This window comes from Histomonas meleagridis (assembly GCF_020186115.1).
Source record: "Histomonas meleagridis strain 2922-C6/04-10x chromosome Unknown contig_68, whole genome shotgun sequence".
In the NCBI taxonomy this organism is placed as follows: domain Eukaryota; phylum Parabasalia; order Tritrichomonadida; family Dientamoebidae; genus Histomonas; species Histomonas meleagridis.
Genome location: NW_027150909.1, coordinates 1113052 through 1131710, shown reverse-complemented (window position 1 = coordinate 1131710; position 18659 = coordinate 1113052). Strand labels below are relative to the sequence as shown.

The 18659-nt window shown below is 30.3% G+C and overlaps 6 protein-coding genes across 6 annotated transcripts; 3 read left to right on the top strand and 3 right to left on the bottom strand.

Annotated features, from left to right (window-relative positions):
* Positions 1-1105: 1105 nt before the first annotated feature.
* On the bottom strand, positions 1106-3157 carry GO595_008700 (Kelch motif family protein; the record flags this gene model as incomplete). The annotated part of the gene is made up of 1 exon (XM_067922304.1): positions 1106-3157. One exon carries the CDS (start codon positions 3155-3157, stop codon positions 1106-1108), a length of 2052 nt encoding a protein of 683 aa, XP_067771466.1.
* Positions 3158-3463: 306 nt separating this feature from the next.
* Positions 3464-4174, bottom strand: GO595_008699 (uncharacterized protein; the record flags this gene model as incomplete). The annotated part of the gene is made up of 1 exon (XM_067922303.1): positions 3464-4174. One exon carries the CDS (start codon positions 4172-4174, stop codon positions 3464-3466), a length of 711 nt encoding a protein of 236 aa, XP_067771465.1.
* A 266-nt stretch (positions 4175-4440) lies between these two features.
* On the bottom strand, positions 4441-5199 carry GO595_008698 (Myb-like DNA-binding domain containing protein; the record flags this gene model as incomplete). The annotated part of the gene is made up of 1 exon (XM_067922301.1): positions 4441-5199. The coding sequence occupies one exon, from the start codon at positions 5197-5199 to the stop codon at positions 4441-4443; it is 759 nt and encodes a 252-aa protein (XP_067771464.1).
* A 1300-nt stretch (positions 5200-6499) lies between these two features.
* On the top strand, positions 6500-7117 carry GO595_008697 (thioredoxin peroxidase; the record flags this gene model as incomplete). The annotated part of the gene is made up of 1 exon (XM_067922300.1): positions 6500-7117. The coding sequence occupies one exon, from the start codon at positions 6500-6502 to the stop codon at positions 7115-7117; it is 618 nt and encodes a 205-aa protein (XP_067771463.1).
* Positions 7118-9636: 2519 nt separating this feature from the next.
* GO595_008696 (thioredoxin peroxidase) lies at positions 9637-10254 on the top strand (the record flags this gene model as incomplete). Its single annotated transcript, XM_067922299.1, has 1 exon — positions 9637-10254. One exon carries the CDS (start codon positions 9637-9639, stop codon positions 10252-10254), a length of 618 nt encoding a protein of 205 aa, XP_067771462.1.
* Positions 10255-15982: 5728 nt separating this feature from the next.
* On the top strand, positions 15983-17662 carry GO595_008695 (leucine-rich repeat domain-containing protein; the record flags this gene model as incomplete). The annotated part of the gene is made up of 1 exon (XM_067922298.1): positions 15983-17662. One exon carries the CDS (start codon positions 15983-15985, stop codon positions 17660-17662), a length of 1680 nt encoding a protein of 559 aa, XP_067771461.1.
* Positions 17663-18659: the final 997 nt, after the last annotated feature.

Sequence of the window (18659 nt, the reverse complement as noted above, 5' to 3'; positions counted from 1 at the left end):
CACCACATATAACATAAATCAAATTCTTATATTTCATTCCATATTTTATCTTCACTCACAGCACATATAACATAAATCAAATTCTTATATTTCATTCCATATTTTATCTTCACTCACACCACATATAACATAAATCAAATTCTTATATTTCATTCCACATTTTATCTTCGCTCACACCACATATAACATAAATCAAATTCTTATATTTCATTCCATATTTTATCTTCACTCACAGCACATATAACATAAATCAAATTCTTATATTTCATTCCATATTTTATCTTCACTCACACCACATATAACATAAATCAAATTCTTATATTTCATTCCATATTTTATCTTCACTCACAGCACATATAACATAAATCAAATTCTTATATTTCATTCCATATTTTATCTTCACTCACACCACATATAACATAAATCAAATTCTTATATTTCATTCCACATTTTATCTTCACTCACAGCACATATAACATAAATCAAATTCTTATATTTCATTCCACATTTTATCTTCGCTCACAGCACATATAACATAAATCAAATTCTTATATTTCATTCCACATTTTATCTTCACTCACAGCACATATAACATAAATCAAATTCTTATATTTCATTCCATATTTTATCTTCACTCACACCACATATAACATAAATCAAATTCTTATATTTCATTCCATATTTTATCTTCACTCACACCACATATAACATAAATCAAATTCTTATATTTCATTCCATATTTTATCTTCACTCACAGCACATATAACATAAATCAAATTCTTATATTTCATTCCACATTTTATCTTCGCTCACAGCACATATAACATAAATCAAATTCTTATATTTCATTCCACATTTTATCTTCACTCACACCACATATAACATAAATCAAATTCTTATATTTCATTCCACATTTTATCTTCGCTCACACCACATATAACATAAATCAAATTCTTATATTTCATTCCATATTTTATCTTCACTCACACCACATATAACATAAATCAAATTCTTATATTTCATTCCACATTTTATCTTCGCTCACATATAACACAACTCAATTCCATTACTTCACGGTATCAAATCACGCTTTATTATTTCATCGTTAGAGAAGTTGCATTTTCTCCAGCGAATCGAGTGTGTCGAGCATCTCCTTAAACATTGAGTCCCAGTTGTGGCTCACTGCTCTTCTTGCTGAGAACGCCGCCTGCTTCTTTGCGGTGCGCTTGCTCTTGTCGGACAGCTCGGGCATGTACGTGTCCATCTTGGACAGGTTATATTCGATGGAGTTCACCAAGTAGTTAGCGCCGAAGACGTGCGCGTTCTCATTGACCCAATTGGAGATGTCAAAAAGTGCCGATCGCGCTTTACGACATCGAATCTCGCCTTCAGCTGAAGATGACATCTTCTTGTTGAAGATGAGATTGATTTCATCGCGGAGCTGTTTGAGTTTTTGGTTCTTGGAACGTTTATGGAGATGAAGATGATATGCTAATCGTTTGTTCTCGTCAACGGCATTCATATGTTTCTCAACAAGCTCGTCAACGTTCTCTTGCGATTTCTTGTGTGCGACTTCTTTAAGTGCAAATTTGTTAAATTTGATTTTGGTCTCAATGAACTTGTTGGTGATCTCAAGCTCTTTCTTCTCGGTTTCTGTGTACTCTTCAACACTGTGTTCAACTTGCTTTGTAAGCGCAACTAATGAATTGATATATTTAACAACTTTGCTTTTCGCTTGTTGAAGTTGTGCAGTAAGGTTAGCAATCTCTTCTTCTTGCTCAGCTATCTTTTTGGATAATTCTTGAGACTCTTTGATTAATACAGATTTTGGTTCATTTGAAAGATTTGGCTCTTTAAGATAATTAATTTGATACTGGTTGAATTGGTTAATGGTCTCAGTGCTGGCCTTAGCAGTCTTCTCATATATTGCTCTCTCTTTTTTGCGCGATTGGTGTTGCTCCGAAAGTGATTTGACAACTTCATCGACGGTTTTGTCGACTTTTTCAGTTGGCAGTTTTCGCGTTTGAATTTTCTTGCTTTCGATTTGCTGCTGGAGGTTGTGCTCGTGTAACGCGAGGCCTAAAAGGAGCTTCTCCATTTTGATTGTTTGTAGGGCTTTCTGACCTATTTGAAGTTCATTGAATTTGGTAATGGTGATCTTATTTCGAAGATTAGCAAGAGATTTTTCATGTAATGAAAGTGCTGATTCACAGATGCCTATCTGCTCTTCATCGTCAAACACATAAAGATCTGATTGAATGTTGGCGGATAAAAGTCGATCTTTGAAATAATTGATATCACGATAATAGACACGAATGAGTTTGGTAAGATTGTAATCAAATAGCATGAAGCCATCCGGATTGGGGAATACAAAACGTACGTCAGAGAGATAACTGCTGAAATCAACTTTGAGCCATATTAGATAATTCATTTCAAAGATCCATGTTTCACTATTAGCATAGTTTTTGGTGACAATGAGCATTCCTTCGCTGTAACTGACTTTGTGTAGATTGGTTGGTATAAATGGAACATAACTATTAATTTCTTTGACTTCGTTTGTGGCAACATCTATAATGTACAGAGTCATGTTTGGCTCTCCATTAGAGTTATTACCACCAATGATACAAACTTTTGTTCCTTCTAAATAGACTATTGAATGTTTGGCAAGTTGGATTGGATTTTGGAGTTCGATTTGTTTAAGCTCTAACGTTCGAATGTTAAAGAGATACATGTCATTTAGAACATTTCTATTAGAATATCCACCTGATATTAGTAATGAGGTTATTGTTGGGATAAAGACGGCTGCATGATACTTCCTTGGTGGGATTGTGTTGAGTAATGGAGACCATATATCATCTTTAATGATCCACATTTCGTTTGATAAATCTTCTCCTGTACTTTTTCCTCCGAAAAAAGCAAATCCGTTTTCATCTACTGGCGTGCAGGACTGGCCTCTCCTGAGTGCAAATGGTGCTGATTTTAAGCTGTTCCAAGAAAGATCCTTTCTATCTTTTTCATAAGAAAAGGATGAAAAAACAAATGGAATGCAAAGATATGAATTCCCGCTACGATAGAGGTCTACTGCAGATATGAATGGCTTGAATGGAGAAAAGTTGCACTCTAAGACGGGATCAGTTGAGTCAAACAAGTTTTCCATTTTGAGTAAAACGGTTTTTATTAATTATTTTCAATTAACGATCGATAAAAAAATTCACATCACGAAAAAAATTTGTTTCTGGTCTTTTCAAACTTTTGCATCATTTATTGTGAAATGATAAAATATATGAGATGCCAAGCATATTAGCTAATAAAATTTTCACATTCTAAAAATAATTTTCGAAATCAAACAAATGATTTCTAAATTTTAAACAAATATAATTATATAATTTACTTGTTATTTCGAAGAGTTTTTTCAAAAAATTAAAATAGAAGAAATCAATTGTGTTTATTAAAAAATTAGATCTCATGAATATAGGTTGTTCATAAATGACTTGTGATCTTCAGCAATACGATTTGCTGCAAACGAAATTGAACTTATGTCTGATTGAATATATTTTGTCAAATATGTAGCCCATATTCCCATAGACTCTTTTGATGCACCTGTATCCTCTTCGACCATTTGAAGTATTTTACATGGGATAGTTTTGACGTTTGCATATGTAATTATTCCAGCACTCAATCCACTGATTATGTTTGGTTGCGGTAATTTTGGTCCTTCATCAGAAGAAGAAAGAATGTACATTGATGGAGCTTTGGTGTCGCCCATGAAGTAAGATTGGTGAACTGAATCCAATACTATGATTTCTTGTATTTTCAAAGTGTCGAAAAATGATTTAATGATTTCATTGTAACATCCATCAGTATGAACAAAATTCACAATGCAAACATCATCTTTTGTATAAACATGGTTACTAAATTTTTGTAAAAATGTGAAATCTGATTCGCCCCCATTTGCATATTTTGTTGGCTCTTCAATACGATATATAGAAACATCGAAAGAACCAATTTGTTTCAAATTCTTTGCTAAAGATCCTATGAAATAACTTGATGATTTTGATGAACTGCAAATGCAAATTTTGGAATTTATGTCACTCCCTTTATATTCTACTGAATATTTGAACTGATCAAGCTCAGAAAGAGCAGAAGAATCCCATATTGCTTTGTTCTCTTCCATTTTGTTTTAGTTGTTCAAGTCACTTTTTTATAAATTTTACCAGAAAACTGGAAGAAGAACTCCAAATCATTGTGTTGGATAAAAGAAACTTAAAATTGCACATTCTATTCATTATTTTAGAAATATGGTAAATTTAGCAAGCAATAGAAATGGACTTACTGAGGAAGAAGATGATCATAATGCATTGAACGTTTAAATGCAGATATGTCACTTTTAAAATCAAATGGTTTATTTCTGAACAAAATCCAGTCGACTTGGACACAAACTTAACTCCAATCGAATGCTTCAAACATTTCTCCAGTATCATATCTTTCACTGTCTCTTGGCATTCCAAAGTTTAGATCGTCATTTAACATCATAGTGTCTGATTCTGTTGAAATCATTGAACTACTATTTAACATATCACTCGTCATCGGATTAGGCTCTGAGAAGGCATATCTGTTCTGCATTTGTGGGAACTGTGGCCCATCAGATGCAATATTCCATGTTAGATCGGGTGGTGCTGTTTGTTGGGGATTGAACAAATCAGGCGTAGCTGCATTACGAGGTGCGCCATATGGCATTTGTTGTGGAACATACTGCATCATTTGAGTAGGTATTTGCTGTGATATTCTGTGTCTTGATAACCAGGACCACCTATTTTTGACATTGTTTGACGAGCGCCCTGGAAGAAATTGTGCAATTTTAGACCATACATTACCATATAAGCGTTGCTGTTGAATTAATATTGCATCTTCATTGGGCGACCAATTATCTTTGTTTAAATTTGGGCATAGCTGATTAATCCAACGTTCACGACATTGTTTACCAGACCTTCCAGGAATTAATTGAGCAACAAGACTCCAATTGCTCATGCCATTTTGATGAATACTTTCTCTAAGCAGACGGTCCTCTTCAGGAGTCCATTTGCTCTTTTTGAATACCTTTGGAGGGGGGTTAATGGAAATTGGAGAATTGATTGCAGATTTATTATTCATATTACATTGGGGTGGGATCTCGCGTGATTCAGGTGACCCACAAGTCATGTACTGGGACATATCTCGAGGTTCATTTTCATCAATTTGTAAGTCAAGAAATTCATTCATTTGGAACAATGCTGTTGTATTTGTCAAAACCGTATTTTTCAGATAAAATTTCCGTTTTCCCACCAAAATAACCTTTTGTTAATATTTTTATCGTAAAGCAATTTTTTCACATATTTCTTTTATGAAAATGATTACTTTTTTTAAGATAGTTGAACTTCATGATTACCAACAGATGGTTAGTAATCAAAATGCTTGGTTCTAGCCATTAGACTTGGATTTCATGATGCAAAATTAATTTGGAAGCTTCCAAATAAACCAATCAATTTCCTTAAAATGACTTTTTCACAGGGGTACCCGAAAGGGTCCTTTTTCAGATTGTGGGGATAAATCATCGCTTTCCGTTGAAATTTTTGTATACTAAAAATTTCAAACTTTTCAAAGAAAATTTAATAAACATCAGAAATATTCCAGTACTTTTAGGTATCAAGTTTTGTTCCAAGCAAGAATATTATAAAATAATTTTTTTGTAATCAATTTATCATGCTTTTATGTCTATCAGTAAATTCTAATTATTAAATAATACTTTCTTTGTTAGATTAAAACTGTATAGAAAAAAATTAAGGATTTAACTTTATCACTTAGATTTTTGATATAAAATTATAGTAATTTAACATGATGAAATTGGATGCTTTCAGATATTTCTAATTCTCAAAAATCCATTAAGTAGTACATATTTGAAATACGTTTATTGGATTCAGAGTTAACTCTTGGTCTTTGATTTAAATGATAAAGAATATATGGTATAAAGTATGTAATTGTGTTAATAGTAGACTTTTTTTTACATGTAGTTTTATAAAAAATTATCAGAATATAATAAAGAATGGAAAATGGAAAATTACTTTACTTTCAAGCGTGTAAATAAAATTATGATAACACCAAAATACTATGAAAATATAGAAATAATATCTATAAATTATTATTACATTAATTTTTTATTAATATTAAATATTAAATATATATTGCGAGTTTTTTCATTATTTTAAATATTTTTATATATGTAATATTTTCTTGTGTAATATTTTTATTCACATGTTGCTTAAATCGAAAGGTAACAATTTCATAACTTTGTTTCACACAAAAATACTTTATTTAAAGCATTGGTTGATGATAATATCTAATTTATCATCTCCTATTAATTATCCGAAATTTTGTCTTCTCATCTTTATTACCGATTGTAATATGTCTAAAAAATAAAATAAATTTCAATGATTTTTATTCCATCGGTCTTCGCTTCATTTTTATGAGTTCCGGTGTTCAAGATTGCTCTTCTACTGCTGTAATTAACCATCCTTCTCCATGTTTTAAGGGTGTTGCAGTTGATCCAAATCTCGAATTTGTAGATGTTTCTCTCTGTCAATTCAAAGGCAAATGGCTCGTTCTCTTCTCTTATCCACTCGATTTCACATTCGTTTGCCCAACTGAAGTAATTGCATTCAGCGAGCATGCAAAAAGATTCAATGATATTAATTGTGAAGTTGTTGGAATGTCAACTGATTCTGTTTATTGCCATTTAGAATGGATTGGAAGGCCAAGGAATACTGGTGGACTTGGTAAAATGAATATTAAGTTGATTGGAGATCTTGGAGGAAAGATTTCTAAGAAGTTTGGATTTTACTCTGAAGAAGCTGGGCATGATATTAGAGGTACTGTAATTATTGATCCCAATGGAATCATTAGGCATCTTTCTATGGATAATCCTGAAGTTGGACGAAATGTTGAAGAAGTCCTCCGTCTTGTCAAAGCTTATCAATTTGCTGCAGAGCATGGTGAGGTTTGTCCTGCACAATGGGAAGAAGGAAAGGACACAATCAAGCCAAACCCAAAGGATTCAAAAGAATTCTTCTCTAAGGTTCACTAAACATTCTAGAACCTGATTTTTTGATTTATTAACAAAATTATTAATTATTTATATGAGCAATTTATTTTTAATGAAGGTATTGTCGATATTTGTCCATCAGCATTTGCTTCATGTACGAAATTAACAAGTGTAATAGTTCCAAATTTAGTTACAACGATACAAAATTATGTTTTCCAAGAATGCGAAGCTTTAGAGACAGTTATACTCGGAGATGGTATTAAATCGATTGGAAGTTCAGCATTTAGATATTGTTATAAATTAAAGGAAATTATAATACCAAATGCGACGACAGAAATTGGTACATATGCATTTTCATCATGTGCAATGTTGGAGACAGTTACATTAGGGACAGGTTTAATTACAATTCCAGAATATGCATTTTATAATTGTTCCGGATTGAAATATATTGATATTAATGATAATGTTATGATCATTGGTTCATATGCATTTTCAGAATCACCACAACTTAATAATATTCGAATTCCTAATAATGTTATGATGTTGGGAAGTTATTTATTTGAATATTGTTTTAGTTTGACGAATATTACTATTGAAGAAGGGTTAGTGAGCTCTATTCCTAATTATTTATTTAGGAATTGTTATAATTTGGAAACGATTACAATTCCTAATTGTGTTACAAGTATTGGGAATTTTGTGTTTCAGTCATGCACGAAACTAACAAATATCATCTTTAGTGATAAACTCGAAAGCATTGGCAATTCGGCATTCTATGGATGTAACTTAGTAAATGTCGAATTACCTGGCACAGTCACATCGATCGGCAACTGCGCATTTCAGTATTGTCCAGAATTAACGACTGTTAAACTTAGTGAATTAATTACGTCAATCAATGATTATTTGTTTTATTGTTGTGCGAAGTTAAGTGAATTTACTCTTCCGAAATCTATTCAGACAATTGGCGTTTCATCATTTTCATATTGCGAACGATTAAATAATATTAAATTTAGAGACAGTTTGACCACAATTGGTGAATATTCATTTTATTCATGTTCATCAATTACGAACATTTATATTCCGTCGTCAGTCACATCCATTGGCACGGGAGCATTTTCCAAATGTTCACAACTTCATAACATTACAGTTTCTAACGATAATAACAAATATAGTAATTATTTAAATGATGGGATTTTGTATGACAAAAACATTTCTACAGTTTATTGTTGTCCGATGAATTTATTTGATATTAAACTTCCGAATACAGTATCAATATTTTGTAAACATTCATTTGAAGGTTCAATGATTAAACATATTAATATCAATGCACCGAATGTTCAAATTTCAGATTTTTCATTTGAATTTTGTTGCGAATTGAACGAAATAATTATTATTAGTTCCAACATTACACTTGGTAACAATGCATTTGAAGAATGTTGCAATTTAACTAAAGTTCATTTTGAAGGACATCTCAAATCTATTCACAATTATGCATTTCGTTTATGTCGTAAACTTGAAAACATCGAACTTCCTCCCAGTGTTGAAAACATTGGACATTCCGCTTTCTCGTACTGCACACAACTGAAGTCGTTCACAATACCAAATTCAATTAATAGCACCGGAGATTATATCTTTTATTTCTGTTCTAATTTAGAAAGTATTACAATTGGCGAAAACATTCCAAAAATTGGTAAATCAATGTTTTATAAATGCACGAACATGTTCAAAAAGCTCTATCGTGTCTCTATCGCCAGCCCGTCCTTGATGCTGGGGCTCTCCACGAATAAAATGATCTATAACCCCTATATAAATCTAAAGATTTCTTAAAACCATTTTTAATAGCTGTATTAGAAATTGATAGTCAAACAAATATTGGTCAATCATTTTATCTACACACTAAATCTGATTATCCTCTTTTGACCTAAAATATATGAACATTATTCTTCTTATATTTATGTAACTGTTTTTTTAAAATTATCATAATTCTTCTTCTGCATCAAAAAATTTAAAAATTATATATTCAACCTAGAATTGTTCTTGATATTAAGTAACTTTATCTATTTGTCTAGATATGGATTTGTCACTTTTATTTTTGAATAAACTCTATTCAAAATTTTTCTCGAAGTCGCTCCATACCTACCAAATATACCAGGACTCCGTGTTATTTGTTTTTGTTTTTGAAATACAAAATTTGTTTATTTGTTAATTTTGTAATTTTTATTTCCCCATTCATTTTGTTTCATCGTCACTTTTCTATAAAGTAATTAATGCAAATTAAATACTTTACTTGATAAAAACACGATAGAGGACGTTAAAAAAAATTACAGCCACCTCAAAATATTTTGACATATTCGACTTTTTGAGATTATAAAGTTTTGAAAATTGATGAATGCTTATTGACCGTTAATTTCAGCAACATTTCGACTTACAACAAATATATAATTTATCATCTCCTATTAATTATCCGAAATTTTGTCTTCTCATCTTTATTACCGATTGTAATATGTCTAAAAAATAAAATAAATTTCAATGATTTTTATTCCATCGGTCTTCGCTTCATTTTTATGAGTTCCGGTGTTCAAGATTGCTCTTCTACTGCTGTAATTAACCATCCTTCTCCATGTTTTAAGGGTGTTGCAGTTGATCCAAATCTCGAATTTGTAGATGTTTCTCTCTGTCAATTCAAAGGCAAATGGCTCGTTCTCTTCTCTTATCCACTCGATTTCACATTCGTTTGCCCAACTGAAGTAATTGCATTCAGCGAGCATGCAAAAAGATTCAATGATATTAATTGTGAAGTTGTTGGAATGTCAACTGATTCTGTTTATTGCCATTTAGAATGGATTGGAAGGCCAAGGAATACTGGTGGACTTGGTAAAATGAATATTAAGTTGATTGGAGATCTTGGAGGAAAGATTTCTAAGAAGTTTGGATTTTACTCTGAAGAAGCTGGGCATGATATTAGAGGTACTGTAATTATTGATCCCAATGGAATCATTAGGCATCTTTCTATGGATAATCCTGAAGTTGGACGAAATGTTGAAGAAGTCCTCCGTCTTGTCAAAGCTTATCAATTTGCTGCAGAGCATGGTGAGGTTTGTCCTGCACAATGGGAAGAAGGAAAGGACACAATCAAGCCAAACCCAAAGGATTCAAAAGAATTCTTCTCTAAGGTTCACTAAACATTCTAGAACCTGATTTTTTGATTTATTAACAAAATTATTAATTATTTATATGAGCAATTTACTTTTAATGCAACTATTCATGTTAATCTCATAACACTTTCTGAAGAAAAATTATTGTAATTTGTGTTTTTGCTCTTGTACTTCTCCTATTTTCATACCTGACAAATTAATGAATTATTTCAGATCAGACGGAAATATTTTGTTATCTTTCATGAATGTATGACTTTTAAATATTTAATATTAACTTTATTGCAATTTAAGTGCTTTCAGCTCATTGATTCAATATCTTTTTGCATTTTTTTCTGAGCAATTTTAATTTATTTTCCTTTTAAAGCACTTTATTTAATATTTTCTGAACAATATCTAAATACTAGTTATATAAATGTTATCCATAAATAAAGAAACACCAATAATAAAAGTTTTTCATTGCTCATTTGTTTATCAAATTATATTTACAACTTAAATATGTTTTTGATTTGAAATAATAAAAATAGATATTTCAACTTGCTTTATTCTATACAACTTTCTATTACTTTTTAATAAAAAGGCAACTCTAAAATGAAAGAGGCATGTCATTACGCCGATGATTTCTTTTTCTTTTTTCGCAACTTTTTGAACTAGCTATGAATAAATTTCAATTGTAAACACTTTAAAATTTGTAAACCATACAATATGGTTGTCAGATTGCTGCACCCAGATGCTTATTTCGTTGCTGCCTTTTCTTTTGGCAAATATAAAATGTGAAGGAGAAGACACACTTCTAATTGAGGATGTCAGCTTTGTTAACGGAAGTGATTATATACAATATCAAAATACAACGAAATATATAATTTTCAATAATGGTGTTCATGTTATTGGTCAACAAGCCTTTAAGTCATGGACAGAACTTATCAGCGTTACTGTTGGCAGTTCTGTATCCGAAATTCAAAGTGAAGCATTTTATTCATGTACAAATTTGACTACTGTAGACTTTTCTAATAGTCATAATTTATCAAAGATTGGTCAATCTAGTTTTTATGGTTGTTCAAATCTAAAAACTATTTCAATACCAAGTACTGTTTCAACAATTACAGATTCTACCTTTTACAAATGCATAAGTTTATCCTCAGTTACTTTGGAAGAAGGGCTACTATCGATTGGAGCCAGTTCATTTGAATTATGTAGCAATTTAACCTCGATCGTATTTTCAAATTCAATCACAACAATTGGTCAAAGATCATTTCGACAATGTACATCACTTAATAATGTCATTATTCCGAACACAGTCACAACAATTGGTGAAATGTGTTTTTGGAAGTGCAGTGGATTACAAAGTATTACACTTAGCGAAAACATTCAATCCATTGAAAGCGAAACCTTTTATTCGAGTTCATTAACGAAAATTTCTATTCCAAACTTAGTCACTATAATTAAAGACAATGCATTTTCTAATTGTCGACAATTACAAGAAGTTACATTTGGTAATAGTTTAGAAACAATTGAAGAATTTGGGTTTGAGTTTTGTCTTAAACTAAAGAGTGTAATTTTACCCGATTCACTTCGAACTATTGGTGATAGCGGATTTACTTATTGTACTAATTTAGAAACATTAACTTTAAATGAAGGTATTGTCGATATTGGTCCATCAGCATTTGCTTCATGTACGAAATTAACAAGTGTAATAGTTCCAAATTTAGTTACAACGATACAAAATTATGTTTTCCAAGAATGCGAAGCTTTAGAGACAGTTCTACTTGGAGATAATATTACTTCGATTGGAAGTTATGCATTTTATGATTGTAAATTGTTGAGTGAAATTAAAATACCAAATTTAGTGAATTCGATTAAAGGAAGCGCATTTCGTTCTTGTTCTAATTTGGAATACGTAAATTTAAATGATCAAATTAATACAATTGGAAGTTCAGCATTTAGATATTGTTATAAATTAAAGGAAATTATAATACCAAATGCGACGACAGAAATTGGTACATATGCATTTTCATCATGTGCAATGTTGGAGACAGTTACATTAGGGACAGGTTTAATTACAATTCCAGAATATGCATTTTATAATTGTTCCGGATTGAAATATATTGATATTAATGATAATGTTATGATCATTGGTTCATATGCATTTTCAGAATCACCACAACTTAATAATATTCGAATTCCTAATAATGTTATGATGTTGGGAAGTTATTTATTTGAATATTGTTTTAGTTTGACGAATATTACTATTGAAGAAGGGTTAGTGAGCTCTATTCCTAATTATTTATTTAGGAATTGTTATAATTTGGAAACGATTACAATTCCTAATTGTGTTACAAGTATTGGGAATTTTGTGTTTCAGTCATGTACGAAACTAACAAATATTATCTTTAGTGATAAACTCGAAAGCATTGGCAATTCGGCATTCTATGGATGTAACTTAGTAAATGTCGAATTACCTGGCACAGTCACATCGATCGGCAACTGCGCATTTCAGTATTGTCCAGAATTGACAACTGTTAAACTTAGTGAATTAATCACATCAATCAATGATTATTTGTTTTATTGTTGTGCGAAGTTAAGTGAATTTACTCTTCCGAAATCTATTCAGACAATTGGCGTTTCATCATTTTCATATTGCGAACGATTAAATAATATTAAATTTAGAGACAGTTTGACCACGATTGGCGAATATTCATTTTATTCATGTTCATCAATTACGAACATTTACATTCCGTCGTCAGTCACATCCATTGGCACGGGAGCATTTTCCAAATGTTCACAACTTCATAACATTACAGTTTCTAACGATAATAACAAATATAGTAATTATTTAAATGATGGGATTTTGTATGACAAAAACATTTCTACAGTTTATTGTTGTCCGATGAATTTATTTGATATTAAACTTCCGAATACAGTATCAATATTTTGTAAACATTCATTTGAAGGTTCAATGATTAAACATATTAATATCAATGCACCGAATGTTCAAATTTCAGATTTTTCATTTGAATTTTGTTGCGAATTGAACGAAATAATTATTATTAGTTCCAACATTACACTTGGTAACAATGCATTTGAAGAATGTTGCAATTTAACTAAAGTTCATTTTGAAGGACATCTCAAATCTATTCACAATTATGCATTTCGTTTATGTCGTAAACTTGAAAACATCGAACTTCCTCCCAGTGTTGAAAACATTGGACATTCCGCTTTCTCGTACTGCACACAACTGAAGTCGTTCACAATACCAAATTCAATTAATAGCACCGGAGATTATATCTTTTATTTCTGTTCTAATTTAGAAAGTATTACAATTGGCGAAAACATTCCAAAAATTGGTAAATCAATGTTTTATAAATGCACGAAATTAACAGAAATAACAATTCCAACAACAGTTACAACAATCAGTGAAAGTTCATTTGAAGAATGTACAAATTTAACTAAAGTTATAATCAATGGCGAAAGTTTACTTACAATTGGGAAATCGGCATTTTATAAATGTAACAAATTAACTGAAATACAAATTCCCAATTCGGTAACTACAATTGGTGATAAATCATTTGAATTATGTTCTAATTTAGTTAATATCACAATTGGAGATAACTTAACCACAATTGGTAAACATACATTTTATAAATGTACAAAATTAACAGAAATAACAATTCCGAAGTTCGTACAAACTATAGGAGAAAGTTCATTTGAATCATGTACAAGTTTAACTAAAGTAATATTTAAAGGCGAAAGTTTACAAACAATTGAAAAATCTTCGTTTAAACAATGTACGAATTTAATTGGAATTGAACTTCCTAATTCTATCACGACAATTGAAGATAATGCATTTGATTGTTGTGAAAATTTAGTGCAAGTTAAATTAGGTGAAAACTTAACAACAATTGGAAAGTCAGTATTTAATGAATGTTATAAATTATTAAATATTACAATACCAAAGTTAGTTACGACAATTGAAGATAATTTATTCCAATCATGTGAATCATTACAAAATGTAATTATTGAAGCCAACATACAAAAAATTGGTACAAATGCATTTGCTTATTGTTCAGATTTATTATCAATTATAATACCAGATTCGACAACTGAAATTGGCGATTATTCATTTATATTTTGTCGTCAATTAGAGAAAGTTATTATTGGAGAAAATGTTACAATTATTGGTGAAAGTTCATTTGAAGAATGTGCAAAATTAAATAATGTAATTATTCCTAATTTAGTTATAACAATTAGTGATTGTGCATTTCAAGCTTGCGTTAAATTAAATAATATTAAATTTGGTGATAAAGTTGAAACTATTGGTGATTATACATTTAAACAATGTGAAAATTTAATTAATGTAAGTTTACCTGATTCACTTAAATCGATTGGTGAAAGTTCATTTTCTTATTGTAATAATTTGGAAATAATTAATTTGGGTAATGGCCTTACGAACATTGGTCCTTCAGCATTTGAATCATCTCCAAAATTAATTGAAATCAAAGTTCCGAATTTAGTTACATCAATTCAAAGTTATACATTCCAAAACTGTGAAGGATTGAAGACAGTTATACTCGGAGATGGTATTAAATCGATTGGAAGTTATGCATTTTATGAATGTCATGCATTGACTGGAATTGAAATACCAAATTTAGTGTCTTCGATTAAAAGTAATGCATTTAGAGTTTGTTCTAATTTGGAGTATGTAACTTTCGGAGAATCATTAAATACAATTGGAAGTTCAGCATTTAGATATTGTTATAAATTAAAGGAAATTATAATACCAAATGCGACGACAGAAATTGGTACATATGCATTTTCATCATGTGCAATGTTGGAGACAGTTACATTAGGGACAGGTTTAATTACAATTCCAGAATATGCATTTTATAATTGTTCCGGATTGAAATATATTGATATTAATGATAATGTTATGATCATTGGTTCATATGCATTTTCAGAATCACCACAACTTAATAATATTCGAATTCCTAATAATGTTATGATGTTGGGAAGTTATTTATTTGAATATTGTTTTAGTTTGACGAACATTACTATTGAAGAAGGGTTAGTGAGCTCTATTCCTAATTATTTATTTAGGAATTGTTATAATTTGGAAACGATTACAATTCCTAATTGTGTTACAAGTATTGGGAATTTTGTGTTTCAGTCATGTACGAAACTAACAAATATTATCTTTAGTGATAAACTCGAAAGCATTGGCAATTCGGCATTCTATGGATGTAACTTAGTAAATGTCGAATTACCTGGCACAGTCACATCGATCGGCAACTGCGCATTTCAGTATTGTCCAGAATTGACAACTGTTAAACTTAGTGAATTAATCACATCAATCAATGATTATTTGTTTTATTGTTGTGCGAAGTTAAGTGAATTTACTCTTCCGAAATCTATTCAGACAATTGGCGTTTCATCATTTTCATATTGCGAACGATTAAATAATATTAAATTTAGAGACAGTTTGACCACGATTGGCGAATATTCATTTTATTCATGTTCATCAATTACGAACATTTACATTCCGTCGTCAGTCACATCCATTGGCACGGGAGCATTTTCCAAATGTTCACAACTTCATAACATTACAGTTTCTAACGATAATAACAAATATAGTAATTATTTAAATGATGGGATTTTGTATGACAAAAACATTTCTACAGTTTATTGTTGTCCGATGAATTTATTTGATATTAAACTTCCGAATACAGTATCAATATTTTGTAAACATTCATTTGAAGGTTCAATGATTAAACATATTAATATCAATGCACCGAATGCTCAAATTTCAGATTTTTCATTTGAATTTTGTTGCGAATTGAACGAAATAATTATTATTAGTTCCAACATTACACTTGGTAACAATGCATTTGAAGAATGTTGCAATTTAACTAAAGTTCATTTTGAAGGACATCTCAAATCTATTCACAATTATGCATTTCGTTTATGTCGTAAACTTGAAAACATCGAACTTCCTCCCAGTGTTGAAAACATTGGACATTCCGCTTTCTCGTACTGCACACAACTGAAGTCGTTCACATTCCCCGAGAGCCTTCAGACCATTAAACAAAATGCGTTTTACCAAACGTTAAACATCTCGAACGTTACAATTCTCACTCCGCACATTGGCATCAGGGAATTGATTGCTGACTTTGCACAAACATTAAACACATTACAAATTGGCGACAAAATCGCATCAATTAGCGAGCAAACATTTAAAGAATTACCGAATTTGTTTTCAGTATGTGTTAATGCGACAACAATTAAAGAGCGCGCATTCGCTTCATGCGCAAAACTTTCGAAAGTTACAATTGGCGAAAATGTTCAAACGATTTATATGAATTCATTTGAGCAATGCAATAACATAACTGATTTAATAATATTAAATACAAATATATCAAATATCGACTTTGTTTATGGATTCAAGCAAAGTTTAACTTTAATCACATTAAACTTTAATAATATCGAAGGAATAACATTTGAATCATTCGATAATTTAAGAAATGTTAAATTCGGTGAAAATGTCGAAATTATTGGGAATAACACATTTTATAATTGTACTAAAATAACAGAAATTAAATTACCAAACTCAATCACTAAAATCGGAGAAAAATCATTTTGTCAATGTGTAAACTTGGCAAAAATTAATTTCAGTCAAAATACCAAAGAAATTGGAAGTCAAGCATTCAAAAATTGTTATCAACTAACGGAAGTTATTCTGCCAGATTCAATTGAAAAAATCGGTTCTAATTCATTTGAATCTTGTGTAAACGTTCAAAGCATTGAACTTGGTCAAAATATCAAAGAAATTGGAAGCTCAACTTTTTCTAATTGTGTTAAATTAACCGCAATTACCCTTCCAAAATCAATTGAAATAATTGATGACAATTTATTCTCACAATGTTACAATTTGAATCAAGTCAATTTCGGACAAAGTCTCTCAAAAATTGGGAAGTCATCGTTCACAAGCTGTTCCGTTGTAAACCTCATAATTCCCAATACGACGTCGGTTATTGATTCAAATGCATTTTACAATTGCACCAAGTTAATCAACCTTCATATAGGTAGTCATGTTTCAATCATCAATGATTATGCATTTTCTAACTGTTACTCATTGACATATATTTATTATTATGGAATTGATGAACCACAAATTAGTAATAATTCATTTTCACAAATCAATACTTCGAAAGTTATTGTGACTTCATCATACAAAGGTAACAAATTTGGAACTTTAGAGATAAATGCTGCGAGTGAAAGTGCCGATGGAATGTCGAAGCCGGTGTTTTATTTCTTGACAATTGGCGTTCCAATAATTGTTGTTGCTGTCGTCGTTGTGACTATAATTGTTATTGTGCAGATCAGAAAGAAATTAAAGAAAGAGGGATTCACTGAGTTTTCATCTCAGCTTAATGAAATAAAATAAAAATTTCGTGTGAAAATTTGTTTTTGTTTTTAAGGAATTTCGAGTTTGGATTTCATATTAAGTCAAACATTAAATTGTATTTCTTCATAATTTGTTGAGTTTCTTGTGTTTGTTTTGAATAAATAATGAATAATTGAAATATGGTTTATTGCTTTTTTATAAGCGATTTAATTCGTCATATATTAATATTGCAGTGCATATGATTATATTCACAAACACATAACATTTTTCTTCAGATAAAATTCATAGATAAAAAAATTTAATATGCATTCTACATATCATTTTAAAGCATAAACTCAACTTTATGACATATATTCCTTATATTATTTAAAAGTGTTTTTATAATGTTTTAAAGTCGTTCCTTTAATTTACATTTTCAAATATTCAAAGAAACGTTTCAAAATTAAATAGAAAAACTACAATTAAACAACAAGTTTTTTAAAGTTTAACCGTGAGATTTTAACCTTTTGAGACAGCCGATGTGTATTTAGTGAAGGTCTTAAAATATATTGCAAGTTGAAACATGAAAATCCTTCATTTGTTCATCATTTTAGGCACAGTTGAACGTTATAGAGACGATACAAATCTTATTACACCTTCTATTATTCAAGAAGAAATGTTCCAAATACAAACCCACCAAAACAAGAAGGAATGACTTACAAATGTGATAGGGAAGTATCAATTAATGAAATTATGAACAAAAAATTCAAAAGATTTCATCATAATTATAAATTTTTGATAAACAAAATATTTTTAAATTTGATACAAAACAATGAATATACAACAATTGTACGTCAAGATTTTAATAACAAACAAAAATTTCGAAGAACATATTTTTCAAACATTTTGAAAAAAGACTTCGAAATTGATATATTTGACAAAGATATCACATTTGAGGAAACGTTACACAAATATTATGAAGATATATCTTCTCTAAAAGGTGAATTTTCACATTTTTTTATGATGCTAAACGATAACGAAGAAGGACCAAACATTT